The sequence below is a fragment of the Echiichthys vipera genome, assembly GCF_963691815.1.
Source record: "Echiichthys vipera genome assembly, chromosome: 20".
NCBI classification, from domain to species: Eukaryota; Metazoa; Chordata; class Actinopteri; order Perciformes; family Trachinidae; genus Echiichthys; species Echiichthys vipera.
This window is the reverse complement of record NC_139845.1, coordinates 6,163,914-6,177,553: the sequence shown is the minus strand read 5'-3', so window position 1 is coordinate 6,177,553 and position 13,640 is coordinate 6,163,914. Positions and strand designations below refer to the sequence as shown.

The window sequence follows — 13,640 nt, the reverse complement described above, 5'->3', positions numbered from 1 at the left end:
CATCAACCCAATGTATGGTGGGCTATATCCCCCTTGTAACCTTGAAAGGGGATTTCTTTTGGGGGTGGGGGTCATCTCAGAAAATGCAGAACAATACACCCCGCAGTTCAGATTTGTTTGCAGTGCATGATGACATTTATTCTGAAAAGGTTGCTGTTATAGGTATTGGCACCTGTTAATAGAAAGACTAAAGGTTTTTCTCATCTCCCTTCTCTCAGTGCCAAAATGATGTGCGAGGTGATGCCCACCATCAGCGAGGACACGGCGTTGAACCAGCGCGGCTCTCAGAGCAGCGCCTCGGACCCAGACTCCCACTTTGAGCAGCTGATGGTCAACATGCTGGACGAGAGGGACCGGCTTCTGGACACGCTGAGGGAGACCCAGGAGAGCCTCGGCCTGTCCCAGCAGCACCTTCAGGACGTCATCTATGACCGGGACTCTCTGCAGCGCCAGCTCAGCTCCGCCCTGCCACAGGTAAGCCATGGCACTGTCGCTTTTAAAGATTCTTTTTGTATATATTATTATATATTTATATATATACATATATATATATGCCTTTACTGACTGTTTGACAGTGTAGGAAATAGACAGGAAGAGACATACAACAAAGCTCTCTGGCTTTGTCTAATTTTATCGGCGTAGATTGAATTTACCAGGAATATTTTGTTGTTTGCGATAAAATTGTTGTATTAAATAGCATTTACTTAAAGAGAATAGTGTATTTTTCCCACACAGTACTTCTGAACTTCCTCTATATTCTGTTGCTTTAGTGTCTTGTTTCACAGTATGGGATTGTATTGCTTTGTTCTCATATGAATTCCTACAAACCCTTTTACTAAATGAACTTTGAATAAGAGTGATGTACAATTTCCTAGGGTGTTTTTTACACTGCATTCTCCAGGCTAAGAGGTGACCCTGGGCCCTTTTTCATACACACATTGTTAACCCAGGGTTAGTCTCACATTCCCAGGCCATACCCCTGCATGAGTTAACATTCTGGTATAGGGGACAGGACCAGCAAGCCCCAGGCTAAAGTTGTGGTGAGTCCACTCGAAATGTGCCAGGACTGTGCCAGTGTAAACACTTTCTTAGCCCACACCTAACAGCTCCCTTAGCCTGGAGCTAAGTGCAGTGTGAAAATCCCTAACACCAGAAGTATATTTATGTTTTAATTTACAGTAAAAATGGATTATTCTTAAATGAACATGGCACAAACATTGTGTCTCCCAGTACAAATACTGTGTAAAATGTTCCATCTCAGTGACCCTTGCTATTTCCGACTGAAATCACTAAGTTCAAATTAAATCATGCGAGCGAGATAATAGTGTAAGAGAGTGTTAAGAGAGCGAATCTGTGGTATCGTTTGCATCAGTTTAAACATTTGGGAACTGGGGTCTAATTACCAGTTGGACTCCCGTTGCATAATGATGAGTTATTAAAGCACTCTGGATAAAGCACGCACAATTGGTACATGTGTGTGTGTGTGTGTGTGTGAGAAAGTGTGTGCGCGTGTGTGTGTGTTGTACAGTTCATGTAGTGTTTCTGCAGTGCAGTGTTTAACCAACTCAAATGTCAGATTTCCAACATCCCCAAACAAAACCTAGTAAGTAGTTGGTATTTAAAATCCCATGCATAATTCACATGCAGTGTGCGGACAACCATGTTGGTTGTCTGACCCTTCAGGCCTGCTTTTGTTTGCCGTCACGTCCGTAAAACAGAACAGAAATATTGAGCTTGACATTTTTGTTGGTGGCAGCTTGTTCAGTTTGAACAGAAAAGTATTTCGTAATAAGTCCTACAGTAAGCGGAGATTAGCATTTTCTAAAAGTGTGTCAGTAATTCTAGTCACACGCTCTCCCCACTCTGTTTCCAGAAGACTCTGGAGGTTTGCTGGTGGTGGTGGTGGAGAGAGGAGGACTTTTTTCCATAGCACAGTAATCCGCATGGTTTCAGAGACACACACTGTGTCTATATTAGCTTTGGTGTGATCTCACATTACTGCTTAAAAGAGGTTTGAAGTGTTGAAGAGTTAAAATGATACTTCATTTTGAATCTTGCCCCCCCAAAAAAAATTTTTAGAATTAGCCTTTTAGAATAATTTGAATTTGAACCCACTTACACCTCTTCATTCTGACGTGCGAAACAGATTGTTGGGTGTCTGGGTGTCGAGAGGGTATAAATACGCCTTTACTGGATACTTCCTTTGATAGGTTTTCATCTCTGATTCATCTCAGACTGTAGATTTGAACTCGGGGTTATGCGGTTTCCAGCTCCTAGTTTAGCCTTGGGGCTTTTATCCTCCTCAGAAGTTACACAGTGGACATAATATACAGGTGAGAGTACAAGAACGGGGAAATTTAAGTAGTACAAAATGTTTAAGAACATTGCGAAAAACTTACTTACTTCTCACATTGGAATGCATGTCTTTCCTCATCACCCACTTTGAATGTTACCCGATTGAATGGGCGCTAATCACTACATACATATATGAGGCGATATGGCCCTACTCTACCTCCTAGTTTTCTCAGTAGGCTGTTATCATCACCAACTGGATTAGATGCTCAGAGCAGCCGCTCAACTGCAACGCTGTAATATGACGTGGTCATCCCTATGTGCCCGGGTACCTATGTTCCCCGGTTGCTTAAGCCTTTACCTTCGCAGATTTAAGTCAGCATTTTGTTAGGGCTAGAGGTTACGGTTAGGTTTAGGGTGAGGGGCTGGGTTAGGGGGTAGTGTTAGGGTCTGCGTAAAGCCTATTTCCCTGGGAATTTGACGCTAATTGTGCGAAAAATAACAGACATAGGACCCTTTCTGTGAAAAGTGGGTCCCATACAAAACAGGGAACATAGGACTCGGGGAACATAGGTACGCTCCCAATACGATGTAGTATGAAGAGCGGCAATGGTAGCGAGTAGTTTTAAAAGATTGGAAGTCTGGATATGTTGGAGGAAGGTTGAGGTGGTGGATGGGTCAAACAAACACAGGACTTTTACCCAGGAGACTGGTGTCCGTGTCCCATGTGAAACCAAAAGCAAAAGTCTAGTGCAAATGACTTACTTTTGTTTTTAACTAACGCCATGAACGTAAGCATTTTTAACCCGTACCATAATCTTTTACTAAACCTAGTCAAGTACCTGTGTTGCCCAAACCTAACCAAGTAACTTCAGTTCTGTTTGAATTCTCTGTGACTCCTGGAGTGTTAAAAAAGTGACGCCAAGATGTCCCGACTGAGCTAACGACGACTGTTAGCTTGAAATATCTGAAATATATGATTACGGCCTTGTGAACCTCCTAAAAGTCGTAGAAGACCCCTTCATGGGCCCTATGAGGCTGATAAGCACTGATAACACCCATTCAATGGAGTGATAACATGCAAAACAGGCGTCCCCATCCTCGTTGGAATAGCGTATTTGAATCCATCTCCCACTGCTGTCCAAACATTCCCACCGCTTAAGTCCCAGAGAAAAGCATCCAGGCCTGCCAAAGTGAAATAACATTTCCATTATCAAACACTTTCATTGCTCTCCACTGGCAGTAAGGGCAGTAAAGGCTCTGTGGTGGCACTGTGGTGATGTATTGAATGTCATTGCGTAATGACAGAGCTGACATAGTGTTCTGGTGCTCCTCCTGACACCCGGCTTAAATTAGATGTCACTCTGGCGATTGGGACCCTCCAAGCGGCGTCCTGGCACAAACGATTTCATTAATTAATCTGATGGCGTCTTATTGCCCTGTATGATATCAACATTACTTTAATGGCTTATGAAGAGGTTTGTCAGACCTTGGTTATTATACAGAGGCATTTTGCGAAGGGAAAAGTGGCCCTGTTGTGCTTCTGTTTAATATGCGGTAGATAAGAGATGTGCGTGCAGCTTCTGCATTTTTGGACAATAAGAATGAGCTTATTTCACAGAAGCAGCCATCACTTTTTGTCCTGGCGTGTTATGAATGTCTCTGCTCGTGATCAGGCTGTAATGATTTTTGCTGCATCTGACACTTCTTTTAAAAATGGCACTTCTTTAATACAGATGTCATTTTGCAGCAATTTTAGGGGATCAACAGTGTGAAATAATGCTCAGATAATCATGAAGTGGGATTCCTAAAGAGGGCAATTGATAGCTTCCAGGTCTTTCTCCACTATTTCTGTGTGTGTGATTGCAGAGGAGGTAGGAAAATAGAAGCCGCAGAGTTTCCTTTTTTAAGACAGAAGTGGCCTCATTTAGGCGATCGGCAGGCCGTGAATGTGTCTTTACTGATACCACTCCTCTGTTCCTGAAGCCTGGAGCGCTGGCAGGATTAGGCGTTGGCCCACAACAAACTTGTTCTTCTTCCCTCTCCCCCCTCTCACTCTCTCTCTGTCTCTGTTTCTGCTGTCACTGCCTTTTCTGTTACGTTGCGCCTTGCCTTGTGTCTCCCTCTTGTCCTCTGTCTTTCCCCTCGCCCCACAAGAGGTCACGGCTCGGCTACTCGTCATGACACTTCCGACTGATCGGAGTGACATTCGCCGTCCCCACTTGACGCTTCCAGGCAACACTGCATCCCCCTTACATGCATAACAACCCAGTGGTGTCCCTGTCCCTTCCCTTATATGGCTCCCCTCCTTACCCACTGTCCCTCGGCTTCTCTTTCCACATTTCATCAGGCCATTTTGTTACAGAGGAATGAGAGATGCAACCATTACTGTAGCTGTTTATGTGTCAAACGTCCATCGCTACATGACATCCCTTGTACTGTATATATTATACTGATGCTAAAATACTGCTAACTTGTACATAAAGGAATATTTCGGAAAGGTTTGTTGCTCCTGTAGTCAGTTTTATAGCAGTTACAAAGGATTTCAGTGGCGACTCATGGTAAAGAAATGTGGTTAACATAAATGTCTGTGACACAGTTACAGTATATCTGTGACTCATTTTAAGCCAATCCTGACCCTAACCAAGTAGTTTTTCTTGCCTAAATCTAACTAAGTCGTTCCGTTTCACAACATTAACTAGAAAAGGTGTTTTGGCAGTCATTAGTTTGTCGTTGAGGTAATTTTTCAAGCAAAAATGCAAAAAACCTCAGTGACTATTGCTTTTTAATCATTAGTAGTTCCTGCTTTTCTGTGTTGTATCAGTGTAAATTGAACATCTATAGTCTTGGGCTGTTAAAACAAAGACATTTGGAGACGTCACCTTGGGCTTTAGGAAACCCAAAAGTTGCCTGTTATCTATTAAAATGGTAAGCTGGATCAGCCATCAGTGTTACAATCAACTGCTTCACCGCGGTGCTGTAAGATCATGTAGCATGATGGTAGGGAGTATTAAAAGACCGAAAAATCTGCCTAAAGAGGAACATTGGGTGGTGGAAGGCTCAGGCATACTCTGGATTGTCACCCGGGAGACCTAACTTCCACGTCCCATTTGAATCCAAAATTCAACAATGACTTTTAAGTTAACTTTCTTAAATAACGATCTTTGGTATTTTAACCCAAACCTCAACCTTTTTCTAAACCTCACCGTGTAACGTCGGTTTTGTTTGAATTCACAACTAGAATCCCAGACTGTGACGCCAAGGTGTCCTAATGACGACTGTTACCATGTGGATAGATATGATTGTCCCTAAAGGGGTCATTTGTTTCCACAGTGTTTGCATTATCCATCCAACAAAATAGAAAAATTAAGACACTATTTATGTTACCCTATAACACGTGGTAAACTCCACTGAGAAAATAAAGCGATGGATTTACCCTCAACTACATCTCTGCTGCTGATGCAACATGCGTTACGTTGCACAGGGTGAGCTATTTGTTCTTGCCTTTAACTATAAGCCACTCTGGAAATGAGGGACAACGCTGTCGTCTGAAAGCATGTTGTTTTTCTGTGTCTTGCATTCTCCTGGCTTGTTTCCTCTCCCACAGTGTATCTGGAGTCACTCTGCTCCCAGAAAGACGCCTCGCCAGTACTCACTTTAGAGAAAGAGATGGGGAAAGACATGTAGAGTGTTGACTCAACCCAAAGCCCGCAGCAGCGCACACATGCAACCCCTCCTCCCATCCCCCAATTCCACCTATTGAAACACAGGCAGGCGAGCTGTCAGACAGGCAGTGTTTCCCCGTAGCATTCAGCTGTGCGTTACTGTACTCCAGGGGCCCTGAGGGGCTACGGGAGCATTCTGCCCATGCTGTTTATTTACTGTTGCCAAACATCGTCTCGTGAAAGCTGCTGCTGCAGATGATGTTCTCGCCAGCTTCCGCTCCTACTGATCCCGGTCACTGGCACCATGCTGTAGTCTTCCACATACACAGATTTCCCTTAGAGGAGGAGATGCTGTGGAGACAGAAGTAAGCTTGTAGGCGACACAAGAAGCCCAGCTGACCTTTTAGATGGAGTAAAGGAAAAAAGGGAAAGAATATCACTTGAGCAATTGAACAGGCTCTGTTAGAGTGTAAATGTGAAGTGTTCCACCATTTTAGTTTTCCAAATACATGAGAAAATGTCCATGAGACATGTGACTCTACTAGCCTTTGAAGGTAACGCTACGTCATGGTTGTGTCCAGAGATTTACATCTGTGTTTTCCGTGTATTCTCACTGTTGGAGGGGTGGATTCACTTTGATTTACCATGAAAGATCAAATTTGATATAAATCTTAAAGGGCCCATATTATAAAAAAAAATGTCCATGTCTTTTTCTTGTTATTATAAAGCAGGTCTAGGTGATTTATAAATACGGTGAAAGTATAAAAACGCTCAATCCACAGAGAAATACACACAGCCTTTATTCAGAAACTGTGTCTTTAAACGAGCCGTCAGGACTTCCTGTATGGATGTGATGTCACAAATGTATAATATATAGGTAGAAAGTGCCACTATAGTGCCATTACATTCATGCCCCAACTGCAATGACAGTGCAGAGATGCGGAAGACCCGAAACACTGACCAATCAGAGCTTACTGGGCTTTTTCATCAGGGGTCTTAAAGAGACAGGCGCTAAAACCGAGTGTTTCAGACAGAGGGTGAATGCAGGGATATTCAGACAGACAGGATGAGAAAAATAATGTCTTTTATTTAACATTAAAGCATGTAAACATGTTCTAGTAGAGACCCAAAATGCAAGTTTGAACCAGAAAATTAGCGCAACATGGGACCTTTAAATCATTAATGAATGTATTGGTCACTGTGGATGTTTAAATCTCTCCTATTGGACACTCAGGACCCACAGCAGAGCCTCAGCTCCCCGGACGTTGATCTGAGTGCTTTCTCTGCCCAGCCAGACGGTAATGAGATACCAGCCAATTGATCACTCGCACACCGATGTTGTAATGAAAGCTCAGACTGCACTAGATTACTGTACAGAGCAGCCAATTGATCTGTGGTCTGCTCATTCATGACCGTCATACTGGCTTCGGTAGAAATTACAACAGTTTCTTTCCTTCCACGTCTTTCGCACAAAAGGGTGATTGAGCTTGAAAACATGCTTTCATTTCACACAGCAATTACAGTTTAATTGAAAGATTGGTAATTAGAGCGATAGTGGATTTATCTAAAGGGTGAGCACTATGTACATCTCTGGTTTGTGGTCATTAGCAGCCCGCTTTAAGTCAATGACTATCCCTTCTACCCCACTGTTTATTAATCATACATGACACGGCCATTCGTCAAAGAGTCTGGCCAGAGGCGCAAGACAGTGTCCTCCCATCCTTCTTAAAGCTTCGTCCAATATCGCCGAACGGCTGTTTGTAGTCACGGAATGTACCACCCTGCGTATCTCCATGGGGGTGAATTGTGAATGAGGAGAGGATGGCATGGAGGAGGGGGAGGGAGATGGTGAAGCTTCGTGACAAGGGCAGAACGTGGAAGCAAAGATGACTAAGCTTATGAAGGAGAGAAATTGAGAGGTGAATCCTTCTCTTCTGTGCTTTCAGATGTTTTTTTTTTCTCTTCCCTGCCTCCTTTCCTCCACCCCCTCACTGTCTCGCTGTTGCTTGTACAGGAGACCCTCTGGGCTCCAGCAGTCAGCCAGTCAGCTGGTCTCCTCCGCCAGAGCAGCACATGATTTTCCATGATTACTGTTATTGTTTGTGCCCCAGTTCACGCTGCCTGCAGGCTCGATGTGCAGTTGATGCATGGCAAGAAGAGAGGAGGACACTATACAAAGACAAGCAAGAGTGGGTTGCACTGGGGTTTACCAGTAATGACGGCCTCTTTCTTAAAGCTGCCATATTGTGAAAAGTGAAATCTTCCTGTCTTTTTCTGTCATAAAGCAGGTCAATGTGCTACATGAATAGTTTGAGAGTATCAAAATGCTCAATCGACAGGGAAATGCTCACAGCCTGTTTTAAGGAACTGCCTTTAAACGAGCCGTCAAGACTTCTGTAGGGTTGTGATGTCACAAAGCAGTCATTCCCCGGCTGCAATGATGGTGCACATCGTAGATGCAGAAGACCCGGAAACACTGACCAATCAGAGCAGACTGGGCTTTTTCAGGAGGGAGTCTTAAAGAGACAGGCACTAAAACATTCATCAGGCAGGGGATGAATACAGGTATATTCAGGCAGAAAAATAACGTTTTCTTTAAACATTTAAGCATGTAAATATGTTCTAGTAGAAACCCAAAATGAAAGTTTCAAGCTGAAAATGACCAAATGACCTTTAAGTCCACTGAATACATGATAATACATCACCAATAGCATAATAACGTCTGTAAACTTGTACATGTGGGTGTGATAATTTAACACTGGAAAATGTCCAAATTCACTTCATCATGTCCTTGGCACGGCCATTTTTTTTGTAATTTCACATGCTGATTGACAGTGGTGGCATATTCTCTCGAAAGCATTGATTTGCAAACTAAAGACTTTCTTTTTTTTCTGCCCAATTTACCCCCAAAGCCTTGTTTTTCCTCTCCTCCCTTAATTCTTTTCTCCCTTTAATCTTCTTCACATTGACAGAAGCAGTGACGGGCCCTTGGCAAACGCCAAGTGTCGAGTGTCTGTAATAGCTCTGACAGAGATGCTTGATCAATAACCCTTGAAAGTTTAGCTCAGTCTGATTAGGGAGACGGAGCTCACTCTCCTCCAGATGAATCATCACTCCTGGTGCCCACGCCAAGCACTGGCTGCTGGTTTGACCGGTGTCTCACAGTGAAACAGAAGAAGGGGATGAGGTAGGGGTTCTGATCAGACATGCCAGGGTGACAAGACGGTACAGAAGGATCTCCTGCAGATGTAATTATCTCTCTAATGAACAGCACAGTAGGGCACCAGAGTGCTGTAGAGTCAGGAAGTTGCATGACCAGTAGACTAACAAGGAGACAGCAGTCGTTTACATGCAAAGTCGTCTTCTTGGTTATTCAGTTTGTGTACTCAAAGAGCAAGATATACGGTTTGGATTGTATGAGTCAAAAAACTTACCATGCTGCAAGACAGGTTTAGGTTGTTTTTTTTTTTTTTACCAGATGTACGTCACCTAAGAGTTGAGCTTTAAGTGGTTGATTGATAATATGTTGAATGCATTGTGTCAATTGATAACTAATTATTTTACCAGCTCAAAATGACAATGCCATAGTTACTCAGTGTTTGCGGAATCAAATGTGAAGAATAGTCAAGAGGCTTTGATTGTTGCACTGTAGACTACATTGCTAGCAAGTTGAGTGTCTCATTATGGCCTTGTTCACACTTACACAGGCATTTAATTTCCCAGTAATGGCATTTTTTCAGGCTCTGCCTCATTTCCTCTTACCAAAAAAGGGCATGTATGTGACGTTCAGGGGAGGGGCATACATCCAGCTGGCCGACGTAAACCCCAGAGCTGAGGCCGCGCCCCTAATTATTCATAAACTTAAACCTCCAACTTTTTTCTTTTTGTACCAGGCATAAATAGGTTTAATTATACTGTGGCGGCCTGTTTAACATGGGGGTCAATGAGAAATTGCTCTATTGCACAAACTACCCTAGTGGACGTTTGGAGAACTGCAGTTTTTGGCACTTCCGTATTGGATCAACCAGGAAGTCACTGTGGTGGGGGCTTGATTGGCCAACATATTCTTCTTTGTGTGATTTGCCAATATGGATTTAGGGTTATGTTGCCACCTGTTGGTCTGCCATGCTCTTGACAGCACTTCAGTGTGTTTTTGCGTTTTCATTTGAACAAAGTTTTTTTCGAACATCCCTTGTGTGGGCAGGTTTTTTGAAGAACAAAGGAGGGAAAAACAAAAAAAAAAAAAACTTTTTTTTGACTAGGTTGGTCTAAAGGAGTAAATGCTGAGTTATGCTGCAGTGTTGCAGTGGTTAGCCCATAAAGGCCTATGGCACAGAGATTAAAATATATTTAAGAGTTTGATTTAGCCCATTGACTGTTGTAGTGAGGCTGCAGTGGTGTGTGACGTAAGAGGTGTGCATTATGAGGTTGCGTTGTTTATCTATTAGCTACCAAAAGCATCAAACCATGGGTGAGGATGGTTAACCAGCACTCATGCTGTTGGTAAGTGGTTTAGGAGTGGTTTCCCTGAAAAAAAAGTGCTCATTCCAAGTCTTTTTAAGTCCTTAAATATGTATATAAGTCACTTTACCACGTCTCAGTAAAGCAGCGAGATACATTACAGCGCCTCCAGGTGTTTTCTGTTTTCTCGTCTTCTTTCATTATCAAATGTCCCCAAAAAAACTTTTGATGATGAATCATCTCTGTGTAGGAAAACGACAGTGCGTAGGCAGCCGCAGAAACACTCTGAACACTTTGATTTTATCTCCTCCAGTGAGCGAAAGTGCGTGTGTGCCTGTGTGTGCCTGTGTGTGCGTGAGTGTGTGCGTGTGTGTGTGTGTGTGTGTGTGTGTGTGTGTGTGCACGCTAGAGTTTACATCACTGTGGGTAGGACTTGTGGACTCAGACCCTGAGGCAAGAAATACAGAAAATCTTACTACACACACACACACACACACACACACACACACACACCACACACACACCTACAGTCCCATCCTAACCAACACACACCCATTTACATACACACACATACTCGTGCTGCTGGCTGGCTTTGCCCGAATGAATTAGAGAACTGGTCCCTTGGGAGCCACTTATGTGAGCAGAGTGAAATGAGGTTACGACCAATACTTAGTTCTCCTTACAGTGCCGACCTGGAAATGTAATCCTCTCCTCCAAAAGCCACTACATTTGTTTATTTCTGCCTCCACCATTGATGAGTGCTACCTGCTCAGTTGTCTCTTTGCGGCCACTGAAAATCTTGAATCAGCCTGTTTTCCGTTTTAATATGATTGTTTAACGTGTCACACACAGCTGCAAATGTAGGCTGACTGATGAGGAATTAGACCGACATTCATTTCTGACACAATATCCCGAGGACATGTTGAAAAAGACAAGCCGTAATTTGATTTTTTTGTGTGGTTTGGCAGCTGCGCTCAGAACAGATCTCTGGATCTGACTGGTGTTCTCGACCATGCAGCTGGTCCCCATTAATGGATACCTTTTAGCTTCTGAATGCTCCACTTGAAAGCCAGAAATAGAGCATGATGTCACCGGTTCTTGGCGCCGGCTGAGAATCTTGTTCAAGGACTCCTGAGAGCGCCGGTCCCACGATGTCCTGCTTGCTTTGCTGCATCACAGCTCCCACCTTCAACATGGTGTGATGAACTGTGTCTTCGTTAGCGTTACACATCTGCAGACATCAGCATTGAAATCATTCCATTAACACTTATGCTAATACCCCATTATCATGTAAGTAAAGTTCTTCAAGTCAGCACATTTATATCTCATATTTGGTTTGCTGTACTATGTATTGCTAGTATTATTAGTGTTATTTTTTCTGATTTTGAGAATGTGCACATAGTGAGGGGCAGACCAGTGTAACAGTCTGTACAAGTGCATCATGATGAAATTGGTCACTGAGGAGTTTTCGGAGAATCTTATGAATTTCAGGGGGTTAAAGGAGGAATGTGTAAAGCTAATCTGTATTGATGACATATTTTCTTGGGTTATCCATTCAGTAAACACAGGATTTCTTTGAATGTCATTGTTAACTGAATCTCTTGTTTTGCACTGTTGGTTGGAGAAAACAAACAGACATTTGAAGATGCCACCTCAGGCTCTGGGAAGTCGTGATGTTTTTCACTCAATTCTGACATTTTAGAAACTTAAAGGGGACATCATTTACAGGTTCATACTTGTATTTGTTTGCTTGTAACAGTATTTTTGTAATACTGTCTGTCTGAACCTGTATTCACCCTCTGTCTGAAACGCTCCGTTTTAGCGCCTGTCGCTTTAAGCACCCCTCCCAAAGTAGCCCAGTCTGCTGTGAGTCGTTCCCCACTGAGAAAGAGCATTAAGCTGTGCACCTATTTTGTTCAACAGCTCCGAGTGCATCTAAATTTTCCAGAAAAGCGCTGGTGTCGCTCCTGAGACTTTAATCACTGTGCGCAGGATATGCAGACACAGGCCCTGATTCGTCCGCATTTCTGGGTCTTCTGCATCACTGCTAACAGTGTCTCTGCGCTGTCATTGCAGCCAGAGAACAAATGTAATGTCATGTAGTTGCACTTTATTTGTGACATCTCAACTGTACAGAAGTCCTGACGGCTCGTTTAAAGACACAGTTTCTGAGTTCGGACTGTGAACGTTTCTCTGTGGATTGAGCGTTTCGATACTTTCACAGTATTTATATAACACCTCGACCTGCTTTATAATAAAAAAAGACATGGAAATCGCTCTTTTTATAATATGGGGCCTTTAAAATGATGGTAGTCCAAAAAGCCTCAGGGAATAAAGCGTGGTGTAATGGAGAACTGAGCTGTACAACTTTAATTTAAATTTCTAATACTTGGTGATTTCTACAACTGTGACGTCATCATGCCAGAGGCACAAGCTGTTGAGTGAGTCTCTGAGAACAGATGTTCCCTTCTGCCTCCAGCTTCCTCCAAGACCACATCCACATTCGCTCCAATAAGCTCTTTCTTAGCATCGACAAACAACCTATATATCGTTTTCTTCCTACTCCAAAAGCATCATATGACAAGGTCAGGGATAAAAAAAAAACTCTTTGAAGGTGAAATATAATGACTTGCTCACACTCTCCAAGGAGTTGATCCTCTGCGTGTCTCTCCCGTGACTGCATCTTCCCAAATTGTCAGCGCCATACTGGAGCTTCCTCCTCTCCTCTGTGGCAGATATGGCAGCTTCCCATTGCTCCCCTGCAGAGATCGCACATCTAGCCCGCTGATGTGACTCAGGTGCATCACAGCATTGCACTTTATAATGTCACTACTAATCACATGTCTCGTGATCGACAATACAATGTGATGGCCAAGTAATATCTAGGCAGTGCTGCAGGGGGATGTGGGGGTTGGGCTTCTATCCGACGATGGTATGCAGTCAATGAGCCAGAGATGCTTGTTATAATTAAGTCAAGGCTTGGTATGTCACAGTGTTTAATAACAGTCACATGATCTAATGAATCCCAGCCTTGCAATGACACATCTTGTCCGTACACATCTGTGTATTTGTAGTTTGCAACTGGATGAAGAGTTATCGGACTTCTGAATGTCCTGAAAATTAGGCCACACAACTAGAATTCCTTCATCAAACACTAGAAAAAAAGCATTAGATGGTGCTACTTTCATAGACCACCTGTAGGTAACTGCACAAATGTGTGAC

General features: G+C 43.2%; 1 protein-coding gene across 7 annotated transcripts in view; it reads left to right on the top strand.

Annotated features, from left to right (window-relative positions):
* Positions 1 to 225: 225 nt before the first annotated feature.
* Positions 226 to 13,640, top strand: part of ppfia2 (PTPRF interacting protein alpha 2) — a gene marked incomplete at both ends in the record, with an annotated part of 164,231 nt that continues 150,816 nt past the window's right edge. For all 7 annotated transcript variants that reach the window (XM_083934988.1, XM_083934989.1, XM_083934987.1 and 4 more), the window contains one exon: positions 226 to 474. In XM_083934988.1, coding sequence (XP_083791114.1) covers positions 226 to 474 — 249 coding nt within the window. The remainder of the gene's footprint in view (positions 475 to 13,640) is intronic.